This window comes from Larus michahellis, chromosome 4 (genome assembly GCF_964199755.1).
Source record: "Larus michahellis chromosome 4, bLarMic1.1, whole genome shotgun sequence".
NCBI lineage: Eukaryota > Metazoa > Chordata > Aves > Charadriiformes > Laridae > Larus > Larus michahellis.
In genome coordinates, this window is record NC_133899.1 from 62,608,441 (window position 1) to 62,625,910 (window position 17,470).

At 43.8% G+C, this 17,470-nt stretch overlaps 1 protein-coding gene across 1 annotated transcript in view; it reads right to left on the reverse strand.

Annotated features, from left to right (window-relative positions):
• Positions 1 to 933: 933 nt before the first annotated feature.
• EGLN3 (egl-9 family hypoxia inducible factor 3) overlaps positions 934 to 17,470 on the reverse strand; it is a 28,685-nt gene continuing 12,148 nt past the window's right edge. Inside the window, exons 2-5 of the mRNA XM_074585130.1 lie at positions 7,532 to 7,651; positions 5,458 to 5,594; positions 4,684 to 4,757; positions 934 to 3,293 (exon numbers count right to left, since the gene is read on the reverse strand). Of these exons, the coding sequence (XP_074441231.1) occupies positions 3,256 to 3,293; positions 4,684 to 4,757; positions 5,458 to 5,594; positions 7,532 to 7,651 (369 nt within the window). The 3' untranslated portion in view covers positions 934 to 3,255. The remainder of the gene's footprint in view (positions 3,294 to 4,683; positions 4,758 to 5,457; positions 5,595 to 7,531; positions 7,652 to 17,470) is intronic.

Consider the following 17,470-nt stretch of genomic DNA (forward strand, 5'->3'; position numbering starts at 1 on the left):
CCCTGCACAACAAAAATCACCTGTCAGAAATCGTGGCTTGGTGGGTCTGCATATTTTTCAATGCAATTGCATTTAGAAAGGCAACAATATCTCTTCAAGACCCATGAGAAACTTGCATGACGCACATGTAGCACGTAACATCTTCACAGGTACGAATGATGAAGGCACATTACCTAGAGATTGAAAAGACCCAATAAAACTTTTGGAGGACTGAAAATTAAATGCCTTAGAGAAAACACTCCTTTTCACAACTGGGTGTTGTGAAACGCAACTGTTCAGACATAGATGGTTCAAACAGTTTGCCATGAAGACAAAACACAAGGCAAGAGTCTCCTTGAAATGCCATCCCTTCTGCAGCAGCCTGCTTCCCCCACACTTCTTCAGACAATTTCATTCTTGCAGAGCAGTTTGCAACAACTCCAGAGACAGGCAAGAGAAATCTGTGTAGAAAACATCAAGCCTGTGGATTCCTACATGACCCACAGCCCCAGATAAACTACAGCACCTCCAAGGAGATCATCCCACTGATCTGGAAACAGGGTAAAGGCCTGGAACAGGACTGAGGAATTGATTTCAAAATCTTGTGCCCTCAACTTTTTTGTACTTAATGATACGTGTTAATAAAGAAAAAGATAATGCTCTCTGCCACAGAATAATTGCCCTCTCCTCTATCTAGATCAGGAAGATATTGGCTAAAATGAAAATATGTACTTTATTTACAATAAATGCATCGATACTGCTCCACGCTCCATCCACCACACGCGCGCTGCTGACCACTGCTGAAGCCCAGTGGTAGCAATAGTGGTAACTGAAGTACCTTTCTTTTTCAACTTTTCCACAAAGCCTTTCGCCTCTCACCCCATCGTTTTTCCACTGTTCTAGGCTCCAGTGAGATGTGTACTAGCATCTCTTTCTAGTGCATTTTTTTTTTTTAAGGTTACAGTTTCTAAAGGCAAAGCAAGACTTGCTCTGCTCCTTTAGCTGTCTTTGCTCTCTTTAAAATCACGTAGGAGTTTCAAATTTACGTGCCATTATCAACTTCGCATAGCAATACAACGGGTTGGGTCCCTCCCCCTTTAATAATCCTGTCTCCCCCCTTTTTCAACACCTACCGTCTTTCAAAGGGTTACCTCTCACTCTCAGGGAAGAGCCCTAACTCTTTCTCCTCCCACATGAACATGAACAGAATGAGAATTTCAAGTTATTCTTAAATAAGTTTCCTTCAAGTCTATGTTGTGCTACTTAGAAGCAACTGTAGTGGAATAATGTTTTTGCTAACATTAAAGGGCATTTCTCAGATTATTTGTCTTTTTCTAGTCTTGAGTTATAAGAATATTTGTCACACGTGTTCCCTCATATTCCTCTCTTAAGGTGCACAGTGGTCAGGCTGAACAAAGTCCAGCCCATAAGACTGTAGGCTGGATCTCTGGGAGAAGCCAGAGAGAATGAGGGGTTTCTTAGCACTACCGTATTTACATTCAGAATTCAAGGACGGGCTGTAGGATGCTCAGCTGTTGGGGTTTTTTTGCCTTCTTTTTTTTTTTTTAGAGACAGAACGCTTAAAAAAATACTCCATTTCTATTACCATTTTTAATGTCATGAAAGTTACCTTTTTTCTGTCCTATTCAGCTGTTACCCTTCTGTTGCTGGTGTTTAATAATTGCCATTGCACACTACCTTTTCATTCCCTAGCTCGAATGCAGCAGAGCTGGCCCGCAGACCCACCACTAGCCCAGTGTGGTGGAACTGGTGCGGGGGCTGGTGGCTCAGACAGACCACCACCACCTTCACCACTGCGGCCAGGTGGCACGAGAAAACACGGGACACAGACGAGGACACCTATTTGGAACATTTAGTAGGGTCTGACAGACACACTGACGGCATGAGACGAAAATGCATGCGAGTGAGTGTATTAGGTTGAGAACAATTAGTCTGAGCGATAAACACATCCACTGCCAGCTCCCAGCTTCATTAAGAGCTATTCTGAACTGCATAGTAAGTGCTGGTTGTAGAAGCTTAGGCAGATTGGACATAGTTCGCCACTTACTCATTGAGTCTAATAAGTTTTTAAAAAACAATGGAGAAAAAATAATATGTGCTTTGCCATTTGAATAACCCTGATCTCACAGCTTGGGCACAGCAGCAGTAGTTACCTGGCGTAACAGATCAATTATAACCGAATCGCTGTTTCATTCAAATTACATACACATGCAAAGTTAAACAAGTGTGTTAACTAAGGATAAGCAGCATAGAAATCAAGTTTAAGTTACCCATTATTTATCATACATTTGTCAGACTGCCAGACGTATCTTTTCCTTTCAGATTCATATCTGTCATACAAAACATAGTAGGTGGAGAAGTCACAAAAATAACGCTTAACTCTACATATCATAGGCCTTTAGTGCCAATGCATTGTGTGCCATCAGCCTTCAAAGTTTACCAGACTTTTGGGAGAAAACAGCTGCTTTACCGAACCATGAAAATATAAAACGTAAAACCCATCCCGCTCCGAACAGAAAGGAAATGGTTTTACGAAGTTGTGGACAGATGCATAACTATATTTCCCCCTCAGTCCTGGGGCAGAAAGGGCAGCACAACTGCACAGCTAGAGATTGATTCTTGAAAAACAAACAAAATCCAGGAAATGTGATGACTGTGTAGACAAAAAAAAAATCTGTTTGGACGATCGTGCTATCAAAGAGCTGAGCCAATGCTCTACGCAGCAAAGCGATGATCAGTACATCAACAGGCCCATGTGGGACAGACCATAAGATGACACTCTATAAAAATCCAGTTTAATTTCACATTTCCAATATCTCTCCTTGCCCATTAGCAGTCTGCCACAGATTTTAAACTTGTAAAGCTCCTTCCCATTGAGCTAGATTATTTTTTTCTCCCCATAAAGTGCAAATAAGACTCAGTTTTTTACCACTAGTTCCAATGATCATTATCTTGGTTACAAGAGTGACCAAAAGCCAGTTGGCTGAGCCACTACCAGTAGGCTTAGTGATACTCTTTTTTTTTTTTTTTTTAAACCCTGGTTACTTTTTCCAGCAAAAGGCCAATAGAAAACAAGTGTTCCTTCTGCCAGATGCAGGCATGACAGGAGGCTGCCTTAAGTACCATCAATATAAGATGCACGTGCTAGACACAACCAGCGCTTTCTTGTGCACAACAAGAATTTGCCCTTGTTTGCTGGAAATGGAAGTCATCTTTGGGATCTTATTTCCTCACAAAGAGTTCAGGAACAGTTGATTAGTCTTCATTAAGAGGTGCTTCTCTCTTCCTTGCATCTACATGGAAAAGATGGAGAGGAGAGGCAGTTAAACCAGAGGGTTCTGGCAGCGTTCATCTGAAAACTTAGGAACAGAATAAAGTTGATTTGTATTCAATGGACCGCACTTTCCATTTCAGACTCATTATATGAATTCACTACATGGACTGAAATGCTGTATGAAGCCACAAGCTACATAACGAGACAATCACACCAAGGTTTTGTGCGTTTTGTACATTTGCCCTGTTGAAACTGAAGACGACTCATGCAGTATTTAAGTAGCCCAGAAACCTTTCACATCTGTGATCCTTTTCTCCCCACCCTTGGCCCCTTGATCATGATCCCCTTTAAGGGTGAAGCCAGTATTTGCGTTACATACCAGCTACATAGATGACAATAGTCTGTTCTGAAAAGCATTTGACTAATTACAACTTTGCTGGTCCCCAGCTGCATAGAACACATTTTAAGAAAAGAGGAATGCTCTCCACACTGTATTTTGAGGAACTGCCTGAGGTACTCCCTGAAGACCAGATCTTAAACTGCTCCGAACAGCAAACCTTTGAGCATGGCCACAGGTAGGGTGTTGGAGCACATCTGGACAACTCAGTCCATCGCTCGTATGCCATTACTACAGTAGCAGGAGGTATGGCTGCTGTTCGGAAAGCTGGGGTCACCTCTTCCCGGGCTTCTGCAGAAGTGTCTCTGGGCTGACTTTAAGCTATCTGTGAGACCCAGTTGAATGTAGGTAGCTCTCGAAGTGCACCGTGACCACAGCTACTCTAGCAACTGCCTGCCAAAAGATGCACTTATATATATTTCTAAATGTAGTTTCTTTCCAACTCATGATTTTTACATTCCAGGGTCATTATGAATATCCCCACTCAGAAATTACTTGCAAATTAAAGACAAATCCTTTTTGCGTTACTGCAGGCCCCAACTGCCCTTTCATTAAGACAGAAGATAGGCTCCATTCGGACAGAACATTTAGAGAACATGATTATGAAACTGTTTGTGTAAGTCTCATGACATTGTGCTAAACGAAGTTTGGAGGAGAAAAAAAATATACTTCCCAAATAACGAAAGAAGGAGTTAGAGACTCCCAGTGACTGGAGCAGTCACCTGGGGTGGGACAAAATCTCAGCAGCCATTTGGGAGAGAAATCAGAAACCACCTCTCCCATATTCCCCACCACACTTCATCAGAAATACTGAGGCCAGGCCTGAATCTTCTTCTGTCACAATTTCTCCACTTCACATAAAATAGCTGACTAGTGATTAGAGATGAAAGAGCTTTCTAAAAATTAATGTCATACCCGTCTAGCTACAGAGTTATTCACAGACTGTCCCTGACTTTGGAAATATCAAAATGCATTAAATTCTCCCTGGTGAACACTTATAAAAGAATCATACCGGTTAAATTCCTGAACTTTTTTTTGGCTTCTGCTCTTTCTTCGGCATCAAAATACCACACAGTCATGGCATATCTATAAAAGAATGAAAAATTTGTGTTTGTTTCAACTTTTGCTATTAAAATAGAGCCCTGAAGTTTTATGCTCATGGAGAAAGCAAACAACAAGACTGGATTAGTAGATAAAAAAATAGGATGCGAATGACACATCTTTACAGACAAATATAGACGGTATTTTAAATGTGTATTTTATCAAGTAAGATAGAAATATAGGTGAGAATTTCTGCTTGGAGGCACAAAAGAGTGCACAGCCCCTGGCAGAGGGCAAAAGTAGCTTACAGACCTTTGCATGTTTTTCTGTCTTGGGATGCCTGCAGGCAGCTTGGGGGTTGCCCTGCATCACATCAGCTTTTCGTAGCCTGTTGACAGATGGTAGCCCCAAGAATCCCTCTAGTGTTACGAGGGCAAACGTATAACCCAGCATCTCCCAGCTAAATAGCTATGCCTGGCTTGGGTGATTTCTCCTGTCAATGGTAAAAGGGCTTTTTTTCCATCACACAAGGAATCTTATCAGTCAAGCTTGTTCTTCCTCATTTGATGAGAGAATTCCCTGTGACTCAAAAGCATAAAATCCACTCAAAATCCAGCCATCTGTTTTTTTATGCATGTGTGTATTTAAACAAATACATAATGGCCCTAATTTTAGATACAAATATTGGTAGAAGGGATGCTTTGCTTTTTCCTGGCCAAGTATCAATACCAAATACGCTACTTACCTGGTTGCATAAGAAGGCTGGACTTCATGTGGATTCCTTCGATCTGACCAAAAAAACAGTAATCGGTCAAAAATTGGCTCAACATCTGCTACGTAGGACTTTCCTTCTGGGAATATCCGAAGAATTCCACCATGCAGCTGAAAGAAAAGTAAAGGTTGCTTTTTTACGCATATAAACACCCACACATTCATGCCAACAATGACTTATTTCTCCCTGCTCAGCACCCAACAAATGGGGAATAAACATCTAACGATAACCAAGGCAGCTACATGACAACAATGGAAGACCGTACGCTGAATCTCTTAGCCACCTTGATTTTTCCCAAACAGTTTGAAACAGTCGTGGTTTTAGCGTAAACATCTGGCAAAAGTAAATGAACCACGATAAAGACAACACTGGCCCTGTAACAAACACTGGGAAACTTCTGAGGTCCCAGTCACACATCTCTAGAACCAGTGAATACCACAAGGGCAGGTAAGGGGTGCTCCACTGGACCAGCCTGAGATCAGACTCTCCTCCCAGCAATCGCGAGATACTGCTTGTGGTATTTCAGAGCCTGCATCTGATCGTATAGGAGTTAACTTTTACACCCTGGGGAAGAGTGAAGTCTGTTCTATTGTGGGATTTGTAATAAACTTCTCTTAAATACGTTATCTCTCCCAGTCAGTCTTTTCCCGACTTATGACACAGCGTGGTTTCTCTACCACATCATTTCTCTCTTTCCATGTGCCACGAGTTTCAGGGAAAAAGTCTGGTGATCCGCACACACTGCAGAAAAGATGCAGATGAACTCTGCCTCCTCCCTGCTGCTGTTAGAGGGCTCTCTGGAGGCTTCTATGCCGCACCACAGAGGAGAAAGGTGCACTGCAGGGATGATGTTGTCAACCCAGCACTGACCTGACTTAGTACCTCCACATGGCATGCAAACCTCAGTAAGAAATTAATAGGGTTCCTCAAAGCAACATGGTTGCTTTCAAAGGCCAGCATGTTTATATTGCATCTCCTCCAGCACACATTTGCATAAAGTTACCATCACACCCACAGAATACTCTCCACCAGTGTCCTGGATTTCAGTTAGCTCTCTTAGTGTCCACTTGGGTGCTTCTTCACTATCAGAATAAGAGTGCAGTGCACAAAATAAATTGGATATTTGCATTTCCTCACGCATCTCCTCCTTCATTTTATTACATTGAGATGTCTCGCTGCCATACTCTCCGTAAAGGAATGTGTTTTTCCCCAACACTGCGTTTTTCGGTGGCATTGCCTCTAAATCTGAACTCACTTTTGGGGGTTCATAGTATTTACGCGTGCTTAAAGAACATCCACCTGAAAAGGCCAAGACAAGTCAGAGAGAAAAAAAATTTTGGGCAGTTTTCAACAGATAATCCACATGAATGGTTTGTGCTGTATTATGACAACAGAAGGGTAAACAGACATCCATATTTTTAAAAACCCTTATTTTGTTTCTAACTTAAAGGTATGGTAAATTCAAGGCTGACTTTATTGCCTTATAGTAATACAGGCAGAAACAAGAGCAACGTCCTGGCAAGAGACCCACTGGTGGAGTCAAAGATGGAGAGGACAAACCAAGCCACGTGCTCGTTCCTCTTACTAAGCCCCATCACTTCATAAGTAAGAAAACCCCAAAATCAACTGCCTGAAGATCTTCTGCAGGAAGGAACAGTATTAAGAACACCAGAGTCCCAAATTTGGGCTGTCATTTTGTTCTGCTCCCAGAATCCACTTATTCCTTAGTGGATTATGTTTTTCTTTCTAGTGCTTCATTGCTCTTTCCTCTAAACAAAGTGGAAGAGCCAGCAGCCCAGTGCTTAGAAGCTTTATTCTACAGCAACAAAACAGTATGTGTGTGGGATGGGAGAGAGAATAAGGAAACAGTTCAGATTCTTACTTCCAAAGGGTTGCCATAAACACCAAAAAAATAAATGGAGAGATGAAGAATGGACCAGCTGTTCAAAAGTTCACCGGAGTTCACAGAAGCAACTGACAGCCCCAAAGCTCTGTTTCTTAAGTAGTTTTTCCTTCACATTCTGCCTCAACCCCGTGGCTTACTCACCTTGGAGTCCCAGTTCTTGTTCAAGTAATAAATACAGGTGATGCAGCGCCCGTCGCCATTTGGATTGTCCACATGACGAACATACCCAGTTCCATTTCCAGGATAGCAAGCGACCATAGCCTGAATGAAAGATAAAGATTGTTAAAAAAAAAATAAATTTCTACAAGATGCCCATCTTCAGTTTTTCTTCGCTAAGCATCCTCCCATCACCAGTTTGGCTCAGCATTTTTCAGATGATCAATCCAAAACCTACGGCAGACACCACCAGAAGGTGTCTTTGCACAAGCTTCTTTCACTGGGTGAGTCAGTGTGAAATTCCAAACTGAAAATAAGTACCCTTCACGTTTCACAATATATACACTAAAGTAGGAGGGAAAAAAACTGAATTAAACTAAAATGCTGTTACTTATGGTACAAGTCTGTTGCTCTCTACAAGCTACGTGACTTTGAGGCTGTTTCAGCTAAAGTTTGCCTGGGTTTCTAAAGCTGAGCAGTCATTGCAAAACCGATTTGGCTGTCATAATGAAAGTAGAAAACGATCCCAGGCTGTCATGCCTTACTACCACCATTCTCCTCTATTCATACCTTCCAGTCCCTGTCATATGCATCCCTATGGTCCAACACACAGTGAGGGTCCCCAGGAGGTGTGGGTGAAAGTCCATAGAGCAAAGTCTGCAAAAATCTGAAACTCCTTTGTGCTGTGTTTGCACAGGGCAGTGCGTGTTTGCTTTCACGGACTGAGCCACAGAACCAACCAAACAGCTTTCAGAAGCATATTTCTCTCTTTGATCATCCCCAGACTTGCTGATACAATCGCTTAATTCAGCCTGTTTAAATTTCACCTTGAATGATGAGATACGCCTAACACAAATTACTCCAAACCACACGACGGTCAACAGGTCTTAAAAGGCTCTTTACAGCAAAAATGTATTAGACTTGAGTTGACACCATTAGCAGCCTAAGCAGGATGCAGGGAAGAGCAGGCGAGACCGCTGGTAGGGTACCAGATCTTTGTCTCGGAGTCACTTCTTCACTATTGGGACTACCTGGTAGTGAGACCAGTCACCTTCCATGGAGTTTTGTCCACTAAAGCTGTGGCAACAGAAGTCTTGTTCCCACTCCTGACACCTCCTTTAATCGTTTGCCAGTATTAGCAGCAAGAGTGACGGGAGATGATGGGCTAAGTTCGGTTGGAAAAGTGGACACAGTATCTAGATGTGCTCTCCCTGGGGCTGGGGAGAGGGCAATAATCTCTCCCCTCAACCTACTGGCTGTGCTCCTGTGACTGTTGTCCTGCATGCTGTTGTGCAGGGGCACACTGCAGGCTCATGTTCAGCTCACTGCCCACCAAGACCATCAGGGTCCCCACGCTCCCCTGTGGAGCAGAGCAGCTCCCCAGCCTGGCAGCCCCCAGCCTGCACTGCTGCAAGGAGCTCTTCCTTCCCAGGGGCTGGACTTCACATTTGTCCTTTTTATAGAGGTTGCCATTGCCCTGTTTCTCCAGCCCATCTGTGTCCCTTTAGGTGGCAGCCCTGCCCTTGAGTGCATCAACTAGTCCCCCTCACTTTGAGGTCATCTCCACGCTTGATGAGCATGCACTCCATCATCTGCTTCGGGTTACTGATAAAGGCAGTTAACAGGTCCATAGTGCTCCATTTGTTATCAGCTTCTAGGAATAATAAATACAACTGATTAACCACCGCCCTCCAAGCCCAACCATCCAACCAGGTTTTTTACCCATTTAGTTTTCCATCCATCCAGACCATAACATCTTAAGTTTGGATACAAGAGTATTGCACATGTTTGTCCCACAGAATGAGGATGTGATTGTGCACCACTTGCCTGACCTGCCCCCAGTAACCTGCCAAGCACAGCTGATAACACTGAAGACTGACAGTATAGGCTTTACCAAGAGCAATTGAAATTTTTAGCCAGGAACAGAGGTCTTGTTTTCTGCTTCCTAGCACATGCTAAAGCCATGTTTTTCTCATGGGACACATAACCATCTAAAGCATAGCACACGTTGCTTTAATTACAAAGGTAATTTTATCGTGCCAACAAACACTGGCACAGAAGTTGCCACCAGCAGCACAATGGATGCTCTTGACCAAGAAGAAAAGTCTACTTACAGGAGTCAGCCAGGTTAGGATGGGTATACACATACAGCTGCAGAAATACTGCTCTGCATTTCAAGTCACGTATGAATCGACTTTCCTTCCTCCCCACAAGCACCAGCAGAACAGTACCTGCAGGCAGCAGTAAGTCACCAGAACCTGCTCCTCGCCCCAACACCTCAGGCCACAGCTGCTTTGGGGCTGGTGGCCCGCTGCGGCAGGAGATTATGCTGAACAAGAGTGCGTACCTTTAATTCCCAGTAATAAGCCCTCTTCCATCACGCCTGGCACTTTCCTAGATGCCTTGCCATAGGTTCTGTCTGTCCTGTTGTCATTCTGCTGTTACAAACAGCTCCGCAGCTGAACTTAACCTTTCACTATCAGCCGGGAGAGGGAGAGGAGAGGGAGAGGAGAGGGAGAGGAGAGGGAGAGGAGAGGGAGAGGAGAGGGAGAGGAGAGGGAGAGGAGAGGGAGAGGAGAGGGAGAGGAGAGGGAGAGGAGAGGGAGAGGAGAGGGAGAGGAGAGGGAGAGGAGAGGGAGAGGAGAGGGAGAGGAGAGAGCGATGGCAGCAGACAGGCAGGGAGGAGGGATGTGCCGGGGGCTCATCTCATCTCTGGAGCCAGCGGAGCTGCTGCCCAGAGGACGTGCGGCTACACCACCGGCGCGAGCCCTGCCTTGATGGAGCTCTGCTAATCATACCAGAGGGATGATGCACAGTGGGAATAAAGCTTTATTGACTGATAATACCTCATTTTTAAGTCGACATCCAACACAAAATTATGGAAGTCTCTCTTTGGAGAGCAGACATTACTCCAAGAGCACTGAAATGCCTAAAAATCAATCCAATATTACTACTATTTTTTAATGCCACAATCAAAAAGCTGCTGAAGAACAATAGACTGCAGGCCAGATCCTTAAAGGGATTTAGGTGCTTTCCTTACTACCGAAATCTGGGCAGGAGGCCAAAGTTCTCCCTGGCCTCCCCCACATAATATGTTCTCTTAGCAGAACATGCGCTTTGACTCCAAGACATTGATGCATTATTTATTTATTTACGGCATGCACCTTTCGCAACCACAACGCACAGAGTCCCTGGGGATGAAGAAGTAGAACAATTCCCACAGAATCCAAAAGCATTGGCCACATTCTAGCTTAACTTTAAGAAAAGAGAAAAAAAAAACGTTTTCTAGCAGCAGTAGCAGCGAAGGGAGAAAAGCAGAAGTGAAATATCCTTTTTCCTGGCATGGCGAATATTTGAATGAAACCTTAAACAATGAAGGGAAATCATTCTGGTCCTCCTAGAGCCTGTTGAAACGATATCAAGCTTTATCAGAGCTCTGGCTGGAGCAGCTCCAGAGCAGATCAAGCTGGCCTCAGCAGGGATTCCAGCTGTTAGCACTACTTTTGGATTCATTCAAAGCAAACAAGAAACAGGAGATGAGATGCGTGACCTAGACTTAATTTCGGTAATTGGTGAACACCGGTATTGGCCAATTTAGTGCACAGGCTGGCTACAAAAGCCGGAGGCTGGATTTTAATAATCAAACCATTTACTAGGTGAGCAAGTGGAGCGTCAGTAAAAAAATATTTCCTATACTTTTTCGGCTTTTGCGTCCAGAAGAGCTCACTCCGTTTCCGGAAGCATCTCCCTTCATTAACCAAGTCCAAACCTAAACTAGCTATAGCAGGCAGTAATGAACAGGAACGTACCTAACCTTTTCCTTTTTTTTTTGCAATACAATCCATTACAATGGCTGTTAGTTGGCTTAACTTCCCCATGGAAGTAAATTTCAGCAACACTCCCCCCCCCCATTTTAAGTTAAAATAGAGGAGTTTGTCTTAAACAACAGCTGAACAGTTAAAAACTCCAATATACAGATGCATGCCTTTGCAGTGGCACACACGCACACCATACTTTAAGGACCAATGCTCTGGTGGTCTAGTCGACAGTCGTAAATTAAAGCCCACAAAACTTGGAAAATGAAAAGCAAATCATCAAGACTGCAGTTTCCGCACTGTCGTTTTCAGAGGTGTTAGGTTTCCCAAGAGGGTGCAAATCAACCACCAGTTAAACAAGCAGTAATTACCAGCTTTAGTAAGGAGCCAGGAATCATCAGTAAACTCCGCGTTGCACAGAAGCTCGCAAAAATAAGTTATTCATCATTCAGTTTTTAAGTATTACGCTCAAGTCAGCCAGACAAATCTGCAAGTCAAACTGCAAGACGCCAGCTAAGTTTGGAGGCAGATAAAAAAAAAAAACCAACGGTTCCACAGAGAGGATTTTTCCCTGCCTCCCCGTGCTTCTAGCAAGGGGAAAAAAACAAATTCCCTTAGCTGATAGCCAGGACCATGCTGTGAGGCATCATTCTGCTACATTTCATAAAACAGGCAGCGCTGGAGCGGACTGGTACTTGGAACAAAAAGCTTTGGAGAATACCTCAGCTAGAAGATGCTCGTAAGTGGAAACGAAGACTGCCTAACAGGAAGCAGAGATGACAGCAGGTCAGGAGATGTTCTCCGTGTCTGCTAGCACCAAGCCAGGGCCCCAGTGCACTCCTAGTGCAGCCTGTATAGGTGGTATTGTAACCCTATACTCATCCTGTATTTTCCTCTCAGAACTCGTATGACCTTTGCAACCAACAAAAAAAACATTCTGACCTTCGTAACTCTATCCTGCCAACACCAACCGCCCTTGCAGATTAAGCTAAAAGGACTCGACAGCATGCTTTTCCATTTTCTGCACCAGATTTGTCCTGTATATTGTCGAACAGCCGCTGCTTTTGATCTCTAGCGTAGATGATCTCTGCATACAGCTTATACATCAAATAGTTAAATTCAGATATTACTTGTCGATTTAATGAAAGGTACTATTTAGACACAAAGCAATACTGATCTGAGGTATCACTATGATGGTTGCCTAGAAAACCAAGGTATTATTAAGAATTAACGGTGCTATAGCCACTGCAGCTTTCAGATACGTTTTTATTTGGCTGCATACTTCCCAGTTTCCAAAATTTCAGTCCCAATATGTGGTTCTTAGTCCTGAACTGGAGCACGAACAAAAAAAAAAAAATCACTTGACCAGAGTTTAGGAAATGAGGACTACCAGGACTCATTTGATTGACTTAGGTCTGAGTGCATACTGTACTCAACCTGATTTTAGTTTGTAGACGCGCGCAGTCTGTAGAGCCAGAAAGGGAAAGGCACACAGCTTGCTCTACATTAAAAGAACATGAGTAGTCTGACATTTCGTGATCAAAGACAAGAGATTCTCAGTTGAGGCTTGTCTGACACACAGGCGCAACGGGATGTTTCTTAAGTACTTTCTTGTTGCACCCAATTGCGCCCAAGTGTTTTCTACCATGTAGCTTATAATAGTTAAGAATAAAATATTCATGAACATTATTAAATATTAGTTTGTTTGAATTTATGAAAGTTAAAACACTCAGCTCCAATACTGAAGCTTGAACTAGGAAAATCAGTCTAATTTAACAGTCTGTAGAGATGGGAGGGAACAGAGGGAGGAAAATTATGTTAAAACACCCCAAAAAAATATCAGAAACATTAGTTTAGTGCCTGTCGGAAAGGGAATTGCCACTCTTCACCCAAGAGGGGGTAAAAACCTCCCCACTTCAGTCATGCAAAACATGAAATGGGCTTCAGTGGCAGTATTGCGTGAGAAACCAGCTCCTCATTTCCTCACCCATAACTTGATTATCAGTCTTCAATCAAACAGCTGTTGGATTTACAGAGCTAAGCCTAGCCACCTCCTTGTTGATCGGCTTCTTGCTCCGACACGGAGGCAAGAGAGGGGAAAGGCTGTGTGAGGAAGGAGACTATTTTTAGAAATTAAGAAACACTGGGGAAAGTGCTAGGGTTTGGCAGGGCAAGACACCTGCACCTTTTCACTTCACCTTTCAACTTCATACAGAGGCCTAAACCAAAGCCATACAGAAGACATCTAAAAGGCAAAAAAGCCAACAGAAATAACCATAAAAACCCTGGGGCGGTTAGCTTCTTTGACGAAACACAAAGCAGATCAAGCTCCACAAACTCAGCTACGAGCACAGTTTGCTGAATACTTCCCTCATTAGCTTGCAGAAGTGGTCCTACACAATGAAGGTACCTTGGATGCAGGTGACAAGCGCCTACTGAAGGACCAAACAAGCCACAGCAAACAAGATATGAAAGACTGATAGGACCCTGTACCAGCAGGTGACTCATCTCTAGAGCACTATATCTTGGGCAGACTGACATGATCACAGCTACTTTTGCTCCTTGCTTTTCTTTTTTTTTTTTTTTAAAATACCTTCCTGCTGGGCAAGTATTTATAATTGTACAAAAATCCCGTTTTCCGTGGACAGCGTTTTAGCCAGGTGGTCTGATACTTTCTTTTCCCTGTATGTATGCAACCTTGATCATCAGATTCAGATTTTCCAAGGACTGGAAACCTCATCTCTCCCTTTTTATTCGATTTGGTTTTTCATATGCATCATTGTAGCTTGATTATTGTTTTCAGGTGCACAGAGGCACATTTTGGAAATTTTTTTGAGGAACAGCCTGAGAGTGGGAATTGTGGGAAAGACTACTGCTGTCATCTACAGGAAAAAGATGCAAAGACACTGGTTTACCTTTGCTTATCAACCAAAAGGCTATTATTACCTGATATTATTCTAATTACCCTAAGATGGAAAACTGTTCCTGATTATTAAATTTCTTCTAGAACTAAGGGTAGAAACAAAGAACTATCCATGAAAGCTCAGTTCATGGATTATCTCCATGCCACACGGCTGCTGATAACCGGCACGTTATCTAGTGGTAGTGCAAGGAGCCCCTAATAAGCTTTCAAATCTTATGGAATCTGCCTGTAAGGAAGACAGATCACAGACTGACACTGCTTTAAAAATGAGGTCCCTATTAAATGAATCTGTGATGGGGCTTAGGAAGCTTTTCTAATGATTGGCAACAAAATTTAATTCTTCATGGCCTGAAGAGTCCTATTAATGTGAAGGACAGCTTCAGCTTGTGACTATTTTTTTCTTTTCTTAGCAGAACACCCACTTAGAGATAAATCTGGATGCCCTTCAAGTTCAAGCTGGCTGCCAAGGCAGTGCCACTGTGAAGTGGGAAGGCATGGAACAGCCATGCCTCGTGTCGGCAGAGGCCGTCTGCGACCGCCAAGAGAACAGGGAGCATTAGCGAACCAAGCTTTGGAGACAGTGGTGAGTTTTGTTGAGCTGTCCCTGCAGCTGGATACTTCCCGGCATTCTAAAGTGAAGAGGCAATTCAGGAAACCGAGAAAGGAGCCGACCGAGGGAGAAGTCCTCCAGGGTTCCGAGGAGAGAAATCTGACTTGTGGTTTCCTGGGCAAAAGAGTCACAGACATTTATCTTCCTCTGGATACTGTCTAAAACACTATTTTTTTTTTTTTTTATTTTTTTTTTCTTTAAAGCCAAGTAAAATAACTTTTTGCTGTCAGACCACAACCCAAGTTCTCTGCGTTCAGCCTCTGGGCTTGGCCAGGAGAAAACATAATACTGAAATTTGAGGAAACAAATCTAAAATTGCCATGGGATCACGACTATCCTTGCAGCGAGCATCGTTGTCTCTTCTGATAATGAAAAGTATTAGCCTCCTCCTTCCCTGTTTGTTCAATTAATCTACATATTTCTGCATTTATGTCAATTAACACTTTTCTCCAGTTCCTCAGTGCCTCTCCCATCTGCTGCAATGGTAAAATCAGGTGAGATTTTTATTTTGCATCCTCCTCTGACCTAAAACTAAACTACGTGTTAGGCTTCAGTCGTTGTGCTTTGCACGCACACAGAGACAACACAGTTTCCGAAGAGATTACCGTGCTGCGAGGAGCAGGCGTGCCATCACGGCAGGACCCGAAATTCAAAAGGCTATTGCCAGTGGGTTAGTGCAGCCAAGGATATTCAGATTAAGCCTCCAATTAGCAGCTGCAAACATGTGCAGTCCATCAATGTATCAATAAAGGCTGCTTCAGTTCAGTGAGACGGGCCGCCCCTGGGCGGCGGAGCCCTGGCGTCAGGCCAGCGAGATGATGGCTTAACGACAGCGCTACGTGCGGAGCGTGAGGCCATCGGCCACCGAACGCAAACTTCACTCCAGAGAACACTTCACAGAGACGCTGTGGAGGGAAGAGGGGGAAACCCACGCTTGCAGCATGCAGACGCTCAAGGCGCTTCTCTCTTCTGGTTCTTACTGCTCTCCCTCCCCCTCCTGCACACACGCACTTATTTCCCACACTTTAAAAAAAAAAAACATACAACACAAAAAAAAATGCTCTGTTTAATTAAATTTTAGGATTATTTTTGCCTGTGCTTGAAGCCCTCTTTCATCACCAGAAAACTCTTTCAGTCCCCTCTTCTCCCCCCAAGAGCCAAACCTGGACGATCTGCACTAACGAGAAAGTATCGCAAGCAATCAATGCGGATAGAGAAAGCGTCCCCTGTAATGAGTCCCAGGGGACACGGTGACAAGCGCCACCCCTGCAGAAAAGCAAATTCGTAAGTAAGTGCAGGCTCATTAAGGAAATCTGTAAGGACCATCCCTGTATGTTCAGGTTCTCAGCAGGGAATCAAAGGCATGGTAACCAGCACAGGCATCCTCTGCGGAATATCCTCATCTGTGTGGCAGAAAGATAATTTCACAGTTCCTTAGATATTCCAGCCTTTCATTCTTTGTCAGCACTTAAGACCTTTTCAATTCTGCTAGTAATCACCCAGAAGATTACACCACTTTTTTTTTTTTCCTGCAACATTTAAAGTACTCTACATATTTTGATGCTCTTGTGGGTACGTTAATAAAGGTCAGGAGAGACGGCCACAAGACAGGCAAACTGTGTTTTGCTGGTGTCGGAGTTGCCCGAGCTGGCCAACATCCCTTTTTTTACCCTTATTTATTTTTAGCCTGTGGGCCCAGGGTGAGTGAGCAATGCTGCCCACAAGATTTTTTTATCAGATCACACAGGGTACACAACACCCAAAACGCTTCCTGTGAATGTTCCCCTTCAGAGGCTCACAGGAGGCACTCGCAGGCAGAGGAGGTGACAAGCCAAAACCTCAAAGCAGATGTGCCAAGGGACAGGGAAGCCCAAACCGTGCAGCATGGTCCCTCCTTGGGACACCTCTCGTGGCCTCGCACGCTTCCGCCGGGGAGATGGGGGTTTTTTTATCCCCTTTGGTTAGTGGAAGACTCCCTCCCCTGACAGAGACGGGAGGCAGGGTTCAGATTAACGTCATCACACTTGGCGGGTACCCCAAACATCCTCCCCAAAACTGTCTGAGCCGTCTGGACTTCTGAGGCTGCTGAGACATTACTGCACTACATAAACAGAGAGAAGAATGGTTCTCAAGTGTTTGTTATCACAGCAGTAGCACCAAATTAAGGCTAATTGAGGAGACCAGTTATCTCCGATGTTAACTTTGGAAGGCAGCCGCCTCACTCACACCCCCCCACACACCTTTTCAGAGGACCTCGCCCAGCTAACAGTACAATTATTCCTGCAGAGGGTTTTGTGTACATGAATACTTATGGATAAAACTCATTAAAGTTACCGATAATAAATTACCATCAGAAATAATTTCTGCTATGCTTAGACAAGACGTGTTCTCTTTACCTCTAAGGCTCCGCCTGCACATAAAGTTGTACTGCTCTGACTACATGTGTACATTGCAACAGCACAATCTCTCTAGTGCGGGTGCAATTAAAGGCGATGACTGCGTATAGAGTGACACAGCATCTTTCCACACCCGAAGGGAAACAAGTTATTCAGATTCCAGGCAATTTTGTAATAATA